General features: G+C 41.8%; 1 protein-coding gene across 1 annotated transcript in view; it reads right to left on the reverse strand.

Annotated features, from left to right (window-relative positions):
- Positions 1-20,249, reverse strand: part of cux2b (cut-like homeobox 2b) — a 325,807-nt gene that overhangs the window by 58,651 nt on the left and 246,907 nt on the right. The window contains exons 6-8 of the mRNA XM_043715266.1: positions 17,898-18,027; positions 16,455-16,531; positions 15,931-15,997 (exon numbers count right to left, since the gene is read on the reverse strand). Of these exons, the coding sequence (XP_043571201.1) occupies positions 15,931-15,997; positions 16,455-16,531; positions 17,898-18,027 (274 nt within the window). The remainder of the gene's footprint in view (positions 1-15,930; positions 15,998-16,454; positions 16,532-17,897; positions 18,028-20,249) is intronic.

Below are 20,249 nucleotides of genomic sequence, written 5' to 3' on the forward strand. Positions count from 1 at the left end.
ATGGACTATAACCTGGTGTTGTGTGATGTTTTTACACCCCAGTCCAACACTGGCACCTCTAAATCATAAATAGACAGGGGCTTTCAAGGAATGGTTCAGAGCCTGCTCTCCCTCAGATCCTTGGGTCATAGCTGCAGAGCTGGCTCATCAATTCCTTCCAAGCTCTCTGTGGAGCAATCGAGACAATTCCATTCCTCTGCTCTATCCCCAAAGCCCTAAAGCTCATATCCCTCTAATGCTCATGCTAGGCATAGGCCCTAGTTGTGGCCTAGCCACAGTTTTATACAGGTTTCGGTATACCTTCTTAGGTTTTGCACTCAATTCCTTTATTTCTGCAGCCTGAGACATTTTGCTAACTACTCTTTCAATACATTCTGCTATCTTTAGCATTCGGTGCATATGGGCTGTAATGTCCCTCTGACCCTACTCTGTCTGTGCCACTGAATCTCTCTTGTCACTGCCTTCCCTCTGCCAAAATGTGTCAGAGGAATTGAAAAGCCCATGCTCCCCAGAGAGTGGCAATGGTGTGACGACAACAGTGTGCGTTGCCCGCTCTTAGGATGTCAGGACATTGTCTTCTTTGCCATTTCATCAACCAGTACTGGCCATTGTGCCAGTGGCAAAAGTCTGAAATTCCAACAATGACCTTTCTTTGGAAAGCTTTGCACTGGGAGCTCAGTATTTGTGTCAAAATGAGCCTGAACCTGCTGATTAAATGGCTAAGTTACAATCCCTCCTTATGTGTTCCATGCAGAGACAATGGGAAAATGAAGTGAGGTGGAAGCCAGAAATCCATTGCTCGTTCTGTTTTTGGTAATCTTTTTACAGTGAAAAATAAAACATGTCAAGTAATATGATAATGATTTCTGCAAACAGGAAACTCCAGTTCTGCATGCATTATTTATAGTCATGCTGCAACTGTTAATTAAAATATTTCATTTCACAGCCCAATTTCACATATTAGCATTCTCAGCCCCATTTGTTAATAGATGTTCATTAAGTCTCTCAGCACATCCAGTCACACAGACATTAGAAAAACAATTTCCATTCCCAAAGTAATTCAGGAAGTTTGATCAGACCCTTCAGTTTAGTGATCACTAAATGCAGTACAACAGAAAATGAATACCTTGTGAAGGTGCAGCCACTTTCACCAGAGTCAGAAATCTGACAAAGAACAGAAAGATTCTCACCCTAGGATTTTAATCCAGTTACTTTTCAATGAAGTACTTGACACCCTCACACACTTAAACATCCCAATATCATTTACACTGCGACTCATCCGGTCACTTCATTCAGATCATGTAACAGCTCTCCTCATTTTGTCATGCACCCTTCCCAAGACTCTATCCACATTCCACACTAACCTGCGAGTGTTACTGCAGCGATTGGAACCTGGTGGATCCTGTTGACTGTGAGATCCATGACTGGGTTGTTAACCTGGGCCAATCACAAAGCCATGCCTGACCAATATAACCAGGGGATTTAGGATCTCCTCAGTTCAGGGACTGACTCTGAGCTGCCTGGCCACAGCCAGCATACTGTGCACAAGTCAATGACGGGCGACTTGATTACAGGACATCAATCTCTGTGCATTCATTTCAATTACCCAAGCCCCTCCCTCACTGCACCTCTCTCAATGATTCCCATCTTCACCTCATTTTTACCTCCCCCTCCTTTTCAGCACCTAACACTAACCTACCCCATGCTTATCTCAGTATTTTACTTTGTCCTTTGGGAAATTCCTAATTAAGATAGCTCTTCCAGCATCTACTTTTATTTGGTGTTAATTCATTCCTATTAACCCTTATGCAATATCACTAATACAGAGAGACATCATTAAAGATGCTCTTTGACATAATAAACAGCACCCTGGCAGCAACAATATATTATTCCTTCTTGCTTTCCTTTTTCCTCTTGCTTTGGTTTGTGTTCTAAATACTGGAGCTGTCAAATACAATCCTTGGACATGTAGAAAGCTGCCACATACTCAGCCAATTATGCATGCACAGTATTCCAACTCCTTCACCTACACAAGACTCATCTGTAGCTCCAGCTACACTTCCAGCCACTATGGCTGCTTCAAGTACTGCATGTCATTGTGTTATTTGATTTGAAGGTTTTTCTATACTTTTAACATGTTGGTTAGCACTGCAGTATAGAGTCATAGAGATGTACAGCATGGAAACTGACCCTTCGGTCCAACTTGTCCATGCCGACCAGATATCCTAACCTAATCTAGCCCCATTTGCCAGTACTTGGCCCATATTCCTCTAAACCATTCCTATTCATATACCAATCCAGATGCCTTTTAAATGTTGTAATTGTACTAGCCTCCACCACTTCCTCTGGCAGCTCATTCCAGACACGCACCACCCTCTGTGTGAAAATGTTGCCCCTTACATCCCTTTTATATCTTTCCCCTCTCACCCGAAACCTACGCCCTCTAGTTTTGGATTCCCTGACCCCAGGGAAAAGACCTTGTCTATTTATCCTATCCATGCCCCTTATGATTTTATAAACCTCTGCCGTTCCAGAGAAAACAGCCCGAGCCAATTCAACCTCTCCCAACAGCTCAAATCCTCCAACCCTGGCAACATCCTTGTAAATCTTTTCTGAACCTTTCAAGTTTCACAACATCTTTCCGATAGGAAGGAGACCAGAACTGCACGTAATATTTCAAAAGGGGCCTCACCAACGTCCTGTACAGCCACAACATGATCTCCCAACTCCTAAACTCAATGCTCTGACCAATAAAGGAAAGCATACCAAATGCTTTCTTCACTATCCTATCCTCCTGCGACTCCACTGTCAAGGAACTATGAGCCTGCACTCCAAGCTCTCTTTGTTCAGCAACACTCCTAGGACCTTGTCATTACGTGTATAAGTCCAACTAAGATTTGCTTTCCCAAAATGCAACACCTCTCATTTATCAAAATTAAACTCCATTTGCCACTTCTCAGCCCATTGGCCCATCTGATCAAGATCCCATTGTAATCTGAAGTAACCCTCTTCACTGTCCACTACACCTCCAATTTTGGTGTCATTTGCAAACTTACTAACTATAACTCCTATGTCCACATCCAAATAATTTATATAAATGACAAAAAGCAGTGTACCCTGCACCGATTCTTGTGGCATTCCACTGGTCACAGGCCTCCAGTCTGAAAAGCTACCCTCCACCACCACCCTCTGTCTTCTACTTTTGAGCCAGTTCTGTATCCAAATGGCTACTTCTCCCTATATACACAGCCCAGTTGCAATATTGCCAATATTAGCCTTCTGCTACTAAAATAAAACAGTTACGTAATCTATGGTCTCCTTGCTAAGCCATACATATCAGTAGAAATTTTTATTTTGAAAGAAAACCTGACATTTAATTATAATACTCAGAATATTTCATCCTGAAATTGGTCATAAATTTCCAACCCCCTCCATAATTAGATCAAGCAAATTACTGTGAGCAAGAGACAACAATATGCTGAACATTGCAGAAGCAGTTTCAGAGTGTCTCAGACAGATTTTCATTGTGTGATGTGTCTGTCTAGCCCACGCTCTCCTCCTCCACTCGCCACACCAGAATTTTTTCCCCGTTCGCCTACAGCTCAAAGGTCACGGCGAGAATGTGAAGATCTGCTCCTCAGTGGACTGGAACAATGCCATATCAATCTCTTCACGTGTTATTTCCCAAATCTAAATCAGTGGTTGGTACCTGCCACTGAAACATTTTATGCAAAATTGTGCTGACTGGGTAACAAGCATGGCCTATTTACGAATTCTGCATCAGGATGTTACACTACAATAAATCACTAATGTATGTCACATAGTGAATACGAGGAGTAGGTCAAACACCCTGTCAGCTCTGTTCCACCATTCACACTTGATCTCTATCTCAAATCCACTTTCCTAGCTCATTCCCATATTTCACAATTCCTCTAGTGCTCCAAAATCCATCAATCTGTCTTGAACATACTGCTTGAATTCCAAAGATTCATAACGCTGAGAGAAAAGATTTCTCCTTATCTCAGCTCCAAGTGGTTGACCCTTGTCCTAAGACTACACGCAGGGAAAAAAGCCTCTTAATACCTACTCTGTCAAGTTCTCTCAGAATCGCTTTCTAATGTAACCTATTTTTTAATCAACCTGTTTAAAGGTGATATTACATGCCTCTGGAGCAGGGTGCACTTGAACCCGGGGCTCCTTATCCAGGGGCAGTGACACTACCACTGTGGTCCTCCTTATGCACAGGCCATGCTTACTTCACGGCATTGTTCCAATTTTAGTCTATGTGCTGCTACACACTTCAGTCAGATCCCCTTTCCATCTCAGGGACCCTGATGTTTCTCCTGTTTCCAGGTCCCTTTTACCTTCCCATTCCCATATCGCTTGGTTCCTAGAATCAGGAACCACAATCACTTTGACATGAACTGATTTATATACGTTTAGTAAAATCTCTTAGTTCTTGTTTTCTACTTCCTTATTTACATAGCCCATCAACAGGTTTGGTCTCAGTGTTACATTTTACAGCCACAGCTTTGTAACATAAACACACACAACTAAGTCATTCATATTACGAACCTCTGCATTGAACCTAGTGCTACACAATAGCAGAACAACACCACTTAAATGGCTTGAACACACGCATTACAAATAATTATTGCATGTACATATGAGAATATTTCAAACTAAGAGTGATGCATGAACATCAACTAGCCACGAAACGACACGACCAGCTATCCTTAGTAGCCACACACGCAGACAACAAGCAACATGAATTCGACTGGGACAACACTACTATCATAGGGCAAGCCAGACAGAGAACAGCCAGGGAATTCCTCGAGGCATGGCATTCATCCACAAACTCCATCAACAAACACATCGACCTGGACCCAGTATACCAACCACTACAGCGGACAGCTGAAACTGACAACCGGAAGCGGCAGGGACAGACCACTATAAACACCGGAGGAAACATCAAAGAAGCGCTTCGCAGGAGGCTCCCAAGCACTGATGATGTCGCCTAGCCAGGGGACGAAACGTTTGCAACAAAAACTTCCAGCTCGGCAAACAGAACCACAACAATGAGTCCTACAAATTTTGGCTAAATGTGAGTTGCATTGAGGTTTTGTGGAAGATTTGATGGGGCAAAAAGGGTGGGCTACATGATAGTTGGGCCCTCATTCCTTATGTGGAGACCATCCTGACTCTGTCCACCCTGAGGGCCTGACTGACTGTGGCCACACCCCTGAATTGTATTGGAGGTTACTCTTGCCTTACTGTCTTGACTTTTGATACTATGGCTTTAAGAGGTGCATGTTTTCCAGGTTTTTTTATGAAGAAAAGTTAAGACAGAGGTGCCGAGTGGTCTACTGCAAGTGAATAAATAGCTTCTGAGGCCTTGTGGTTTGTTTTTGAAGTGGAACAATAGAAGCTGTCTGAATGGGTGGGATCAAGCTCCCACAGAACCAGGGTTTTAGTTTTAGCTTTTAATAGCTATTGGGGTCTTGAAGCTAGATGTGGAAGCTCTTATTCCTCTCTCTGTTACAACTAAAAGCTGGCGCTCTCTTCCTGTTGCTAGAATTCTATGTGAGACAATCTGTTTTACTGAATTTGCCTTTGCCAAGAGTCTGCTTATGGGGTGTTACAATATTGGAACAGTTAATGAGTAGTTTATTATTTTGTTAAGTATTTCGGTAGAGTTGCAGTGAAGCCAATTTTTTTCTTCTTATTTTGTCTATATTTTATCTATAGTGTATGAATAAAGTGTGTTTTGCTTCCAGCCTAATATGTTGACCAATCAAATTGCATCCTGAATGCAACGCCTGGCACTTGCCTTCAAAATAAGCAAATGTTAGGGTCTAGGCTGTCTCCTTGACGTGTTTTGAGGGGGTTTGATCTGGTCCATAACAACTGGGACCCCCTGAGGGAAAACTATCTCCTTGTCTTGTCTGAGGCCTGCTAAAAATTATGACAAACTTCCTGCCTCTGCATCTATATGCCAACCTTCTCAAATGTGAATGGACAGTATATGAAGGCTTTGCTGACAAGCCCTTATCCTGAGAATGAATTAAAGCACATGCACTCTTACAGCCTTCCTCCAACTTACTAAAGATTCATATGAAGAATAGTAACTCAACATCCATCATCTTCAAGGGAAACACTATGAACAGTTGGCAGAAAAGAAATGGACCTCAGGCTCTTGTCATGTTGTGGCTCTCCCCATCCTCACCTACCAAAAGAATATACTTTCCCTCGAAACCTGGACCACAGGTTCTGATACAAATAGGAGAAGAATTGATATTGGTTTCCTCTCTGATAATCTAAAGATGTCTCTCAAGTCTTCCTGCGTAGTTTCCCCTACAGTGTCTGATGATAGCACAGGAAGATCAAGCAACAGATTGGGGGATTTAAGAGATTGCTGAAGGATTACAAGAAACTTTATGTTGAACTAAAAAGTAGAACCACAAAGGTTTAAATCTCACGATTACTCCCTACTTTATGTGCAAATTGGCATAGAGTAAATAAGGGTAGAGAAGTAAACACGTGTCATCAACATTGGTGTGGGCTCCCTTTCATGGGGCACTGGCACCAGTCAGGGAAAGAGAAAGCTGTTCAACTGGGACAGGCTTCATTTGAACCAGGCTGGAACCGGAATCCTAGGAAATCATATAACCAGGGCTGTAGATGCAGCTTTAAAACAAATGGTGGAGAGGGAGAGGTCTCAACTGAAGCAAAATTGATAAGATCAAAAATAAACAAGAGGCAGAGGTATGAGGTAGGGAAGAGGCAAAGTTTGGGAAGTAGAAAATAAGTTGAAGAGCGCAACAGAAATCAGAACCACAATATGCAATAATGGTAAAAAGTCAAAGCTTAAGGCCTTTTATCTGAATGCGCAAACTTTGTATCTAAACAGAGGAGTTAACAGCACAATTAGAAATTAATGAATATGACTTGATAGCTATTATAGAGACATGGTTATGGGGTGACCATGACTAGGAACTCATTATTCACGGGTATTCAATGTTCCAGAAGAACAGGCAGAAAGGGAAAGAGGGTGGGGTGGCTTTCTTAATAATGTGTGGTGAAAAGAAACAGTGAGGGAAATAACTCACAGATAGAAATGGTCTACAGGTTCCTTAAGAGTTGCCTCACTCCACCAATGCTCTTAATGTTTTTAGTGAAGCGGACACCGCTGGGAATACACTTTATTTCCCCCTCCAACTCCATTTTGATTTCGCCCCTTCCACTCTCCCTACCCTCCCTGGCCTTTGATGGTGTACATTGCCTGTAATTGGCTTTACAAGTAAATGTCTAATTGGTTACATGGGGGATTTATTGGTGGCGGTTAATCATAAAAGACAAAGAAAAACAACATGTTGAATTGGTTGTGGGACAGCTGGTCAGTGGTGTGTGACAACATTTCTGAAAGAGAGGCAAAAAAAGAAAAAAAAGAGTTGCTTCAATGTAGGATAAAATATAAATTGGGAAATAATGGAACAGTGTAAGATTTCTACACTTGCCATGAGTGACTTTGACATGCACATTGACTGGACAAATCAAATGGAGAACGGTAACATGGAACATGAATTTGTAGAATGCATCACGGATTATTCCTTAGAGCATATTGTTGCGCAATATACACAGGAACAGGTTATTTTATATCTCAGATTGAGTAATGAGGTAGGATTAAGAAGAGGTTGTGTAGTTAAGTATTCTCCAAGGAATAGACATCACAGCATGGTAAAATTTCAAGTTTAAGTAAAGGCACATATAGGGATATTTAAATAGGGGTATGAAGAAAGTTGTCTAAGTTGGCTGGGAAATAGACTGTTGGGAAAAGCCAGTGAGTGTGCAATGGCAGACATTTAAGCAGGTATTTATTCCACTTTGCAGATATTTAATCCAAGCAAGAAAGAGCCTTCAACAAGGAGGTGCCACCTGTAATTAACAAAGGTGATCTAGGAGAGTATCCAATCAGAAGTAAGAGGGTAACTAGAGAAAGGGTTGGCCCACTCAAAGACAAAGGGGGAAAGCTATATATGGAGTCAGAGAAAATGGGTTAGATTCTTAACGAGTACTTTGCATTGGTATTCACCGAGGAGAGGGACATGATGGATGTTGAGGTTAGGGATAGATGTTTGATTACTCTAGGTCAAGTCAGCATACAGAGGGAGGAAGTGTTGGATATTCTAAAAGGCGTTAAAGTGGACAAGTCCCCAAGTCTGGATGGGATCTATCCCAGGTTACTGAAGGAAGTGAGAGAGGAAATAGCTGGGGCCTTAACAGATATCTTTCTAGCATCCTTGAACACGTGAGGTCCAAGAGGACTGGAGAACTGTTAATGTTGTCCCCTTGTTTAACAAGGGTAGCAGGGATCTCCGGGACACCCGCACCAATCAACCCCACCGCCCCATGGCCCAACATTTCAATTCCCCCTCCCATTCTGCTGAGGACATGTAGGTCCTGGGCCTACTTCACCATCACTCCCTCATCACCTGACGCCTGGAGGAAGAACGCCTCATCTTTCGCCTCAGAACACTTCAATCCCAGGGCATCAATGTGGACTTCACCAGTTTCCTCATTTCCCCTCCCCCCACCTCACCCCAGTTCCAACCTTCTAGCTCAGCACCATCCCCATGACCTGTCCTACCTGCCTATCTCCCTTCCCACCTATCCGCTCCACCCTCCTCTCTGACCTATCACCCTCATCCCCACCTCCATTCACCTGTTGTACTATTGCCTACCTTCTTCCCAGTCCCATCCCCCTCCCATTTATATCTCCATCCCGGAGGCTCCCTGCCTTTATTCGTGATGAAGGGCTTTTGCCCGAAACATTGATTTTCCTGCTCCTCGAATTCTGCCTGACCTGCTGTGTTTTTCCAGCACTACTCTAATCTAGACTCTAATCTCCAGCATCAGCAGTCCTCACTTTTACCTGCCTGATCGAGGTAATTATAGACTGATGAGCCTGACACCAGTGGAAGCTGCTGGAGAAGATACTAAGATCCATTTACATTTGGAAGAAAATGGGCTTACCAGTGATAGGCAACATGGTTTTGTGCAGGGAAGGTCATGTGTTACCAACTTAATAGAATTCTTTGAGGAAGTGACAAAGTTGATTGATGAGGGAAGGGCTGTATATGTCATATACATGGACTTCAGTAAGGTGTTTGATAAGGTTCCCCATAGTAGGCTGATGGAGAAAGTGAAGTCGCATGGGGTCCAGGGCGTACTAGCTAGGTGGATAGAGAACTGGTTGGGCAGCAGGAGACAGAGAGTAATAGTGGAAGGGAGTTTCTCAAAAACGGAGAACTGTGACCAGTGTTGTTCCACAGGGATCTGTGTTGTTTGTGATATACATAAATGATCTGGAGGAAGGTAGAGGTCATCTGATTAACAAGTTTGCAGACAACACTAAGATTGGTGGAGCAGCAGATAGTGAAGGGGACTGTCAGAGAATACAGCAGAATATTGATAATTTGGAGAGCTGGGCAGAGAAATGGCAGATGGAGTTCAATCCAGGCAAATGCGAGGTGATACATTTTGGCAGATCCAATTCAAGAGCAAAGTATACAGTAAATGGAAATGTCCTGAGGAAAATTGATGTACAGAGAGATCTGGGTGTTCAGGTCCATTGTATCCTGAAGGTGGCAATGCAGGTCAATACAGCGGTCAAGAAGGCATAAGGCATACTTTCCTTCATCAGATGGGGTATTGAGTACAAGAGTTGGCAGGTCATGTTACATTTGTAAGGACTTTCATTTGGCCACATTTGGAATACTGCATACAGTTCTGATCGTCACATTACCAGAAGGATGTGGATGCTTTGGACAGGGTGCAGAGGAGGTTCATCAGGATTTTGCCTGGTATGAAGGGCACTAGCTATGAAGAGAAGTTGAGTAGATTAGGATTATTTTCATTAGGAAAATGGAGATGGGGGGCGGGGGGGGGGTGGGGGGGAACCTGATTGAGGTCTACAAAATCATGAGAGGTAGAGACAGGGTGGATAGCAAGAAGCTTTTTCCCAGAGTGGGGGACTCAATTGATAGGGGTCACGAGTTCAAGGTGAGAGGGGAAAAGTTTAAGGGAGATATGCGTGGAAAGTTCTTTACGTAGAGGGTGGTGGGTGCCTGGAACATGTTGCCAGCGGAGGTGGTAGTGTCATTAAAGATGTATGAATACATGAATGGGCAGGGAGCAGAAAACTGGCGGCAGGTTTAGAAAGAGGATCTGGATTGGCACAGGTTTGGAGGGCTGAAGGGCCTGTTCCTGTGCTGTAATTTTCTTTGTTCTTTGTCTAAGGCATGCAAAGTGGCATAAACTAATGGTAGGCCAGAGAATTGGGATATTATTAATAGAGAACAGGGAAATGGCAGATAAGTTAATCCAATATTTTGCAAGGGTCTTCATTCTGGAGGAGACTATAAGCATCCCAATTGTCCTAATGCCAGGAAAGACATTGTAGTCGTCACTATCACAATGGACAAAGTTTCTGCAAATTAATGGGGCAAAGACCAACAAGTTGTCAGGACCTGATGATGTGCATCCCAGGGTTTTCAAGGAAGTGGCTACAGAGATAATGGAGGCATTGGCTATAATATTCCAGAATCCACTGGATTCCAGGAGGGTTCTCATGGATTGGAAAACTGCTCATGTGTTGACCCTGTTCAAGAGGGAGGAATAGCAAGTAGGAAAGTATAGGCCAGTTAGCTTAACATCTATCTTTGGGAAAATGCTATAGTCCATTATTAAGGAAGATATAAAAAGATATTTAGAAAAGCTTAACATAATGAAATAGTATCAACATGGTTTTGTGAAAGAAAAATCATGTCTGACTAATTTGTTAGAAATCTTTCAGAATATAACCAGCAGAGTTCATAAAGGGGAACTGGTAATTGGATTTCCAGAAAAATTCAATAAGGTGCCATACAAATGGTTATTGCACAAGATAGGAGCTCTTGGTATTGTGGGTAATGTATTAGCATAGATTCTGGATTGTTTAACAAAGAAGACAGACAAAGTAATGATTAATGGGTCTTTTTCAAGGTTGGAAAGATTTAACTATTGGAATGCCACAAGGATCAGTCCTAGGGCCTCAATTATTATCTAGATTAATGATGAGGAGGAGGGAGTAGAGAGACACCAAAAAGGGCAGCACAGAGGGATCTGAGTGTTTTTGTGCATGAAACACAAGAGGTTAGCAAGTAAGTAAGAAGCAAGTGCATGTTTTGCCTTTGTTGCTAACCAGTTGGAATATAACAATAGGGAAATGTTGTTACGACTACACAGGTTGTTGGTGAGGCTGTATCTAGAGTACTTTATCCAGTTTTGGTTCCTGAATCTAACAAAGGATATACAGGTATAGGAGGTAGTTCAAAACAGATTCACTAGGCTGATTCCTGAGATGAAGGGATTGGCTTATCAGGTGTGAGTAAACAGATTAGGCCTTTATTCGTTAGACTTTAGAAGAATGAGTGGTGATCTTATTGAAACATACAAGATTTGGAGTGTTTCCAGACACTGCACAGAGTTGCTGTTGCTTTTGCTGCTAACTGATTGCCTTGGAGTTGATGAAGTCATCTCAATAAATTCAATTGTACAGACTGGTAGCAGAGGTGACTCCTGGGTCTGTGTTGTTACATCACCTCCCTGTGTGAAGTAGGAAGCTTAAAAACCTCGTAAGACCTACCTGTGCCAAACTCAGGGAAAGAGATTTCAATTACCCATTAGAGATGCAAAGTCCTTTAGCAGCCCCGCGGCTGCACCCTGGGAGGGCAAGGATGCAGTGTCAACATCACCCAGAATGCACCCTGATTGTCAAAACAAATGGTGGCACATATTCAGTCTCTTGTTTTAGCACTATCAAATCTTGAGAGCTGGAACTTTGTCCCAGAGTGGAGTGGCCACTGTGCACGGTTTACAATACCAAAAGGGACAGTGCTGTCTGAACATGGTCCGGGTCCCAGGGATTAGCACTGCACTATCTACATCCCACTCTTCTGGTCTGTGTTCATTTTTCCAAACTCCAGAGAATACAGACTTATAAAACTCAATCTCTCCTCACACGCAAAACCATTTTATCACAGGAATCAATCTCATGAACCTTTGCTGCACTCCCTCTAAGCTAAGTACATCCTTCCTCAGACTGGGAGACAAAAACTGCACAGTAATTTTACATTAAATAGCAAACAGCAACAGCCTTGAATATCACTGTGAGTTGCTATGATCCTTAACGAATGACAAAAAGCTCACATTGGTTTTGACTGCAAATTTAGATTTAAATTTTTGACAGTTTTTGAATTTTTATCCTTTAGTATTTTCTTATTTGGCCCAGAGACACACAAAATATCAAGTACAATAACACTTAAAAGAAGACTCTGAAAATATAAGATACATTGTCTCGAGCAATTCTATGCTGCACAGATAAAGTGCTGTACTGGCAGGAATCACAGATTGCAGATAAGATTTTATGGATGAGGTTATTGGCTATCCTTTGAGCCCAGCTCCCCCCACTGCAGGACTGGGATTCCTTAATGATCTGTTGTATTAGACAAGGAAACTTGCAAAGTTTTAGACAACCTGCAGCATCTCTAGTCAGGTCATCAATCAAAGAACAAACAGAATTCGAGGTAGTCTATTCTGATAGTTATAATATTCAGAACACAAAAATACCTTTGAAGTAGGAGGATATGAATACGCCTGTGCGTTTTGGTGAAATGTGAAGTTCTCTGTTAAAGGCCAGCAGACTCAACATGAAAAACATTCACAATTACAGAAACATGTGTTCCTGGCTTTTGTAATTAAGAGGATTCAGCCCACTTCCTTTCTATAGTCTGTGCAAACATTCTGTATCTGTCCGCCAGTGGTTATTTAAAGCAGCTGGAAACCTTTGGCAAGCATGGAGTTGTTTAGAAAATGTCACAGGGAAAAAGGAATTAAGCTTTCAATGCAAATTTCGGACAAAATATAGTGATATGATAAAACATGGACTGAATTAAAAAGCAACCACAATTTTCTAACTCAATGAGCTGCTGAGGTTTTTGGGGTCTTTTGTAATCTCTGCAGGATTCTTGTACACTTCACAGTAGTCCAAGCACATAATGCAGTACACAACAATCCAATGGGATCGTTCTCTCCTGGTACAATGAAACGCTTAAAATCATCAAGGAAGTTATTATATGGCACCAGTCAGATTTAACACAAATAACAAGAGCATTTGATGAAGAAAATTATTTTGTGAAACAAGTCATTACTGGCTTTGAATTTAAAAATAAACACAAACACAAAGAAAAATGCTGAGGAAAATATTTTAACTGCACTACCGCATTTTTCTTTTTTTTATATTTGTTCAAGAGATATAAGAATCACAGGCAAGGCTAACATGTATGGACCATCCCTAATTGCCCCTTTGGGATAGGTCATTTTGTAATTAAATGCAGTGGAAGAGAGACTCCGATCACACTAACACCCACTAAACACAGTACACTTAGTCTATTAGATATCATAACATCAACAAGGTAAAAAGATTAAACATTACTTATTAAAGTGGAAATTCATAACAACAGCATGACACGAGTGTAAATGCAGGAAATTGATCTCCCTATTATCAAACTGCTACTGTTGGGAAGAGCATCAGATCACTTATATCCCCAGGTATAACAGCTGCCTTCTTTTTTAAATTAAAGACGCAATAAAGGAGATTATGTGCTTCAGTATTTTATGTCCCTGATAGTGTGAGTAGTGGACCAGTATATTACAGAACTAACTAATGGCTAATATGAGTCTGAGTCCCAGGTTGAAGATAGATGTACTTAACCTGATACTCAGACTATCTTAGCTGGAGTGTCTGGGAAGACATCCCTTTCCATACTTTCGGAGTATAGCCCCTGAAGAAGGAACTGGGGAGCTCTATTAAAACATAGAACATAACAGCACAGTACAGGCCCTCCAACCCTCGATGTTGTGCTGACCTGTGAAACCAATCTGAAGCCCATCTAACCTACACTATTCCTTTCTCATCCATATGCCTATCCTCAGCCTTTCCTCATAAGACCTTCCCTCCATACCAGGCAACATTCTAGTAAATCGTCTCTGAACCCTTTCCAAAGCTTTCACATCCTTCCTAATAATGTGGTGACCAGAACTGTATGCAATACTCCAAGTGCGACTGCACTAGAGTTTTGTACAGCTGCGCAAAAGTGAGGACTGCAGATGCTGGAAATCAGAGTCTAGATTAGAGTAGTGCTGGAAAAGCACAGCAGGTCAGGCAGCATCCGAGTAGCAGGAAAATCAACGTTTCGGGCAAAAGCCTTCATCAGGAATGAAAGGGGCAGCTGCAGCATGACCTCATGGTTCCAAACCTCAATCCCTCTACCAATAAATGCTAACACACCATATGCCTTCTTAACAACCCTATCAACCTGGGTGGCAACTTTCAAGGATCTATGTACCTGGACACTGAGATTTCTCTGCTCATCTATACTACCAAGAACCTTACCATTAGCCCAGTACTCTGCATTCCTTTTACTCCTTTCAAAGTGAATCACCTCACACTTTTCCACATTAAACTCCATTTGCCACCTCTCAGCCCAGCTCTGCAGCTTATCTGTCTTATAATAACCTCTCATTTTCAATGCAAACATAGAAGGAGCATTAAAATCACCTCCTCACGTTTCACTGTCCAGGGTCCCAGACACTCTAAGCGAATTTTTTTTTTTTTTTGCAAATTAGAATTCTATATTTGCTATTCACAATGTGGTCTGTTCTACATTGGGGAAGTAAACCCCCATAATCAAGCATGTATCTAACCCATCCTTAAAAATATCAAGACCCTGCCTCCACTGCTCTCTAGTGAAGAAAATTCCAGAGATTAATGATGGTCTGAGAGGAAAAATTTCTCTTAATCACCATCTTAAATGGGACATTACTAATTTTTAAACTGTATCCCCCAAGCTCTCGGCTTTTGGACAAAGGGGAACTTCCTCTCAGCAATCACTTTGTCAAGTCTCCTCAAGTTCTTTCAACAGGATCATTCTCAACCTTTCAAATTTCAACGGATGCAGACTCAAATTGTCCAACCCATCCTCATAAGACAACTCTTGCACTCCAGCAATCAGGTGAGTTAACCTTCAATGCACTGTTTTTATTGAAATTATATCCATTCTTAAAATAAGGAGACAGAACTGTTGCAAATGCTCCAGATGTAGCCTCACCAATGCCTTGTAGAACTAACACTTACCTACTTTCATATTCCATTCCTCTTGCAATAAATGACAACATTTCATTTTCTTCACAAATCACTTGTTGTAGCTTTGTACTAATCATTGACAATGCATATGCCAGGTCACCCAGTTTCCTCTCTAACTACTTTTGTCTTTTGTCCCTCACTGAGACAGTGGATTTGGGAGGGGGGGGAGTGGAAGAAAGTGAACTGAAGAAAACATACATATTCATAAATAAATCCAAAGCACCATGAAGAGCAGCCACCATCTTTGATCATGTGATAACGGATCACAACAGCACATCTGCCCCTGGAACTATGTTTGGTAAATGCTGCACCCCACTACTTTCTGAAAATTCAAGATAATAGTGTAATTTGTGCTATGGTAATTTATGTCAAAGAATGTTAGTAGATCAACTAAAGTATGACAAGTATAAAGTTGCTCCTCTTGGAACCATCTTAGCCCTTCCCCCCCTCATGAGAACTAGCATAACTTCTGTCTATTTTAGTCCAATTACCTGAACCACTTCACATTTCTGGAAGGGTATTTATGTGATCAAGACTAGAGCCGTGTCTTATTTTTAATAATAACCTGACATATGGTTGGTGCATGGCTGATTTGATAAATACATTTCCTCTTTGAAACTACAGACATTTTACCTTGAAGTGGATGTGTTTAACAAATGAGAGATTGCAGACTCGCGATTACTCACTTAGATGCTGCTTCTTCATCATATTTGCACCTCAGGTCCAGGAGCTCTGTTTGTGTTGTCTTCAAAGCTGAGTAATAGATAATTACAAGGAGAGAAAAAATGAGCACTAAGTCACATGGGTTTAATCTGCAATTTGTGCAATTACCGTCATAAAGAAGGCTACAGAATTGCTTCCATCTGATTTCTCCCCTGACTTATTTAAAGGGGCTAGGTAACTTGCGTGATATTTTAGCAGCTTTGTGCTGTGTGCCTGTGCCTTGATACATGATGTGTTCAATCTTGCACTAACTATGGCACAGAACGGACAGACTTTTGCAGCAACCAATTTCACGATACCTTTCCACTCAAACTGCTGGGGGGATCTATCGTGCTACAGCAGGTAGCTGCACAGGGACCCGTCTGTGTTTCACCATAGATTACAGCAATTTGCTTGCACATGACAGTCAGGAACTACATGTCATGTTCCCTCACCCACCCAGGCGGCATCAATGTTATTTATGGAACAAATGCTGAAAGTCACCTACCTGAGTGAAGGACCATAATTTTTTCTTCTGCTTCCCCAAGTCTGGCAGCCAAGGTGATCTGTGCTTCCTGTAGTCTCCTAGAAGAGAGGACACAGTAATCCAACATCTAAACTGGACTTCATGTAAAAAACAGTTAACATATTTCACAGAAGAGCACAAAGCTGACATTTTTCTTCAATGCACTGAACAAATATTTTGGAGCCATGTCAATGAATAGGCTTCTTCCAGATTGATTTTTGGGGTGAGGTTTAATGTTCTCCAGGTGTCACATGGTAAGCAGCCACACCAGCATCCTCAAAAGAATCCCAGAAACGGGAAAAGTCTTGCCCTCCACAAGATGCGCTCCCCAAACATATTTTTTAAAACACCGAGCCACATTTTCAGCCTTGAGTTCATGAATGCATTCAACTTAAGGTATCCTCCAAAAGTAAGCACTTAAACACAGGTCACACTCTCCAGTGCAAAGACAGCAAGGAGTCAATGAAGGGACCCTTTCTATGCCATGTAGCATTCCATATCCACTGCTGACTTAAAACCATCCTATCAACTACTGCTGGTGCTCCTTCACTTTTACTCATATCCTCAATATTTGGATACTATTATTTAGCACAGGGGTGGGGAACCTGCGACCTTTTAGCATTTCTCTATTGTATGCATTTTCCCCAGTTCAGCAAACATGCACTGAGTCAGGTGAACAATTTCTGATTTAGAAATACACACTCCAGGTCATTGGAATGCACTATTGTCCTTGTAGATACAGTACTTCCTAAAGAATGGTCCTGCACAGTAATGTTATTGCAGTAATTGAAATCTTCCAAAATAGACTGTCGAGAGACAGTACTTCTTGTTCCAGTTTCCTTTGTAGACAAGTGAGCAAAATTGTCCTACAATGCCCACTGCCAGAAGTCAGCTGTAGTCCTGTCACTGTGTGTACCATTTGTGAGAATGTGCAGCTGCAGAAACATGGTTTGGCTTCAAGTAAATGAACTTTATTGAAAGGAAACCCACTTGAACTCTATCAAATTTGTTGAGTATACTTGAAGCTTTAGTTGGTTATAAACATCAGATTTTGAATAAACAACTTGTACACTGCACATATTAATATAATAATTCTATATTAATATCAAAGTCAAGAAAGGCTTAACAAGAAAGAAGGGATGACATAGCGGGAGAGTGATGACAGCAGCATGGGAGAGATGGGGCAACAGAAGGAGCTTGGAAAAACAGCATGGGTGAGAGATAAGAGGAGGAGTGGGATATAAGAGAGAATGGGGAGAGATGAAAACAAAGGAAGGAAAATCAGAGGAAAAGAAGAGAAAAAAAGGACCTCATTTTGTGAAAAGTACAGCATTAATTACTGCAGCAGCATCGTGCACACTGCTCTTTCAGTCTGGATTAGATTTTCCTGAAGATTTACTGAGCAATTATCTTCTTCTCATGTACCTTTCTTTTTCTGCCTCATTTTTCTGTGACAGGTTATCGCTTTTAAGTGCTGTGCTGTCTGTGCTGGTCTTTTGTAATTCTTCAGGCGCCTCAAAGCCAGTTGGAGAGGTTTCTGCTGATTGTTCTGTGGCTGTGGGAGACAAGATGGAATTGTGATCATATCTATACAACACACGGACAACCTGGAATGTTTTAACACACATCATTATCCACAAAGTACCAGTCTCTTTGAGGCAAAACCCCTTAAAAAGCTGCACACTTTTAACTATATTCAAAGTGTAAATGAAAAAAATAATGAACCCATCTCCCTTGTTCTTTCACCCAGAACATTTTTATGAGCAGATCTGACTTTAATTATTATTTTCACGCTTTGTGAATTAAAACCAATTGGCAATTACATAAATGTATTTGAATATATTCCTCCTCATTTTCATTATAGTGAATTACTGTGTACACTTTACCAGCGCAGTTTCCACCACTGTTTTTAAAAGGCGTATAATGTCTGCGGAAAGGAAGTCACATGGAATTAATTAAAATCTAATTAAGTCTTTAATGGGCAAAAATACCCAATTACCGTCTCCAAAGTACATCGAAAGAAAGAAGTTCAGCAAGAGAAACTCTGAGGTTACAATTTAACAACGGTACTAAATAAAACTTTTTCATGTGGTGGGGTGGGAGAGAAACAATGGAGCAGGCATTAATGAATAGGGGACAGTGGCAGGGCATTTTCTGTGGGGCTTGGCACAGCATTCAGTGATTCGACTGAAGTACTGTTGATGTGGCTAGTCTGCACTCCATGAAAGGTCAAAATGTATCATTGTCCTAAATACATTATGAGGACTAGAGACAAGACTATGCAATTCAGTCCCAAGGAGAAAGTGAGGTCTGCAGATGCTGGAGATCAAGGTTGAAACTTTATTGCTGGAACAGGGTCTGAAGAAGGGCCTGTGCCCGAAACGTCGAATCTCCTGTTCCCTGGATGCTGCCTGACAATTCAGTCCCAAGGCCTGCTCCATTTAATGCGGCCATGGCTGATCTCACCTTTGGCCTAAACTCTATTTTCCTGCTTGCTCCCCGTTTTACCCCATTACTAATTAAAAATCTGTCACCTCCTTAAATTTATTTGGTGTCACCAAGTTAGTGAACTCCACAGATTAACCAGTTTTTGGCAAATGTTATTCCTCCTCATCTCTGTGTTAAATCTACCACCCTTTAACCACAATGTAAGACCTCTGCTCTGTGTCTACTTTGTCAATCCCCTTTAGCACCTTATATACCTCAATTAAATCTCCTTTCATACTTCTAAATTTAAGTAAGTATATGTCTAATCTGTTCAATCCTCATATGACAAGTCTTTCATCTCCGGAATTAATCTACTGAACAAACATTAGACACTTACTTTAAATCCATTGATACTGGTGACCATCTAAGTTGAGGCCCACTATAAAAAAATCAGAAGTAAATTTGCCGAAGCATAAGTGACTTATTTGGACCATACTGTGGGATAGGGTCAAGGAACAACTTGAGGAGCTGAAATAAGGGCTATTTTGGACCTTCCCATTCAGAAGACAGGCACCCAGATTTTGGGGTACCAGCAGCAATCAGCTTTATCAGAAGTTCATTCTGAATTGAAGCACTGTATTAGCTCCTTTGAGAAAATGCATTAAAGGAAGACAAAAAAAAATGAATGGACAAAACTACCAGAAAGCCTTTGACAATTTGAAAACTGTGCTGCTCGAGGCCAGTGATTGAAGAGAAGCTCCCTGTACCTGGCTGGTTTATTATAAGATGACAGGACATGGGTCAAATGGCAAGTCAGTTATTTTTCTCAAAAATCTGAATGCTTGTCACCAGAAATGTCTGACTACTCACTATACACCAAAGTCAGTCAGGGGTGGGGTGTTGTCTCTCAATCATTCAGGAGGGTGCAAGGTTTAGGGTTGGCTATAGGTGCAGCAGAGATCCCACAGCTGCCAGAGGGCAAGCAGGGACATTTGTGGAGCTGGGAATAAGCATGGTGACAGGGAGAAACTCACAGATTCGGGGGGTATGTAGAACAGTATTGGAGGGCATGATAGGCTATGGGAGTTTGGAGGGGGCAGGGTGGGGTTAGTGGCACTCCACACGGGGTATGTAAAGGAGCAGAATGAGCATCACTAAGTGTCAGGGGCACGGTGGACCTTCAGAAGTGGAGTATGATGTGGTGGGTTTCCACATTGTTGGGGGGTGGGATCAAGGGGGTAAATAGACTGAAAGTGTCCATGTGGAAGCAGTTGGGGACAATACTCAGGGTAGGTGGAGTCAGGCACAGTGCAAAAGATTCATGTCTGCTGGACGCTAAGACATTGAAGA

Source organism: Chiloscyllium plagiosum, chromosome 25, assembly GCF_004010195.1.
Source record: "Chiloscyllium plagiosum isolate BGI_BamShark_2017 chromosome 25, ASM401019v2, whole genome shotgun sequence".
Lineage (NCBI taxonomy): Eukaryota > Metazoa > Chordata > Chondrichthyes > Orectolobiformes > Hemiscylliidae > Chiloscyllium > Chiloscyllium plagiosum.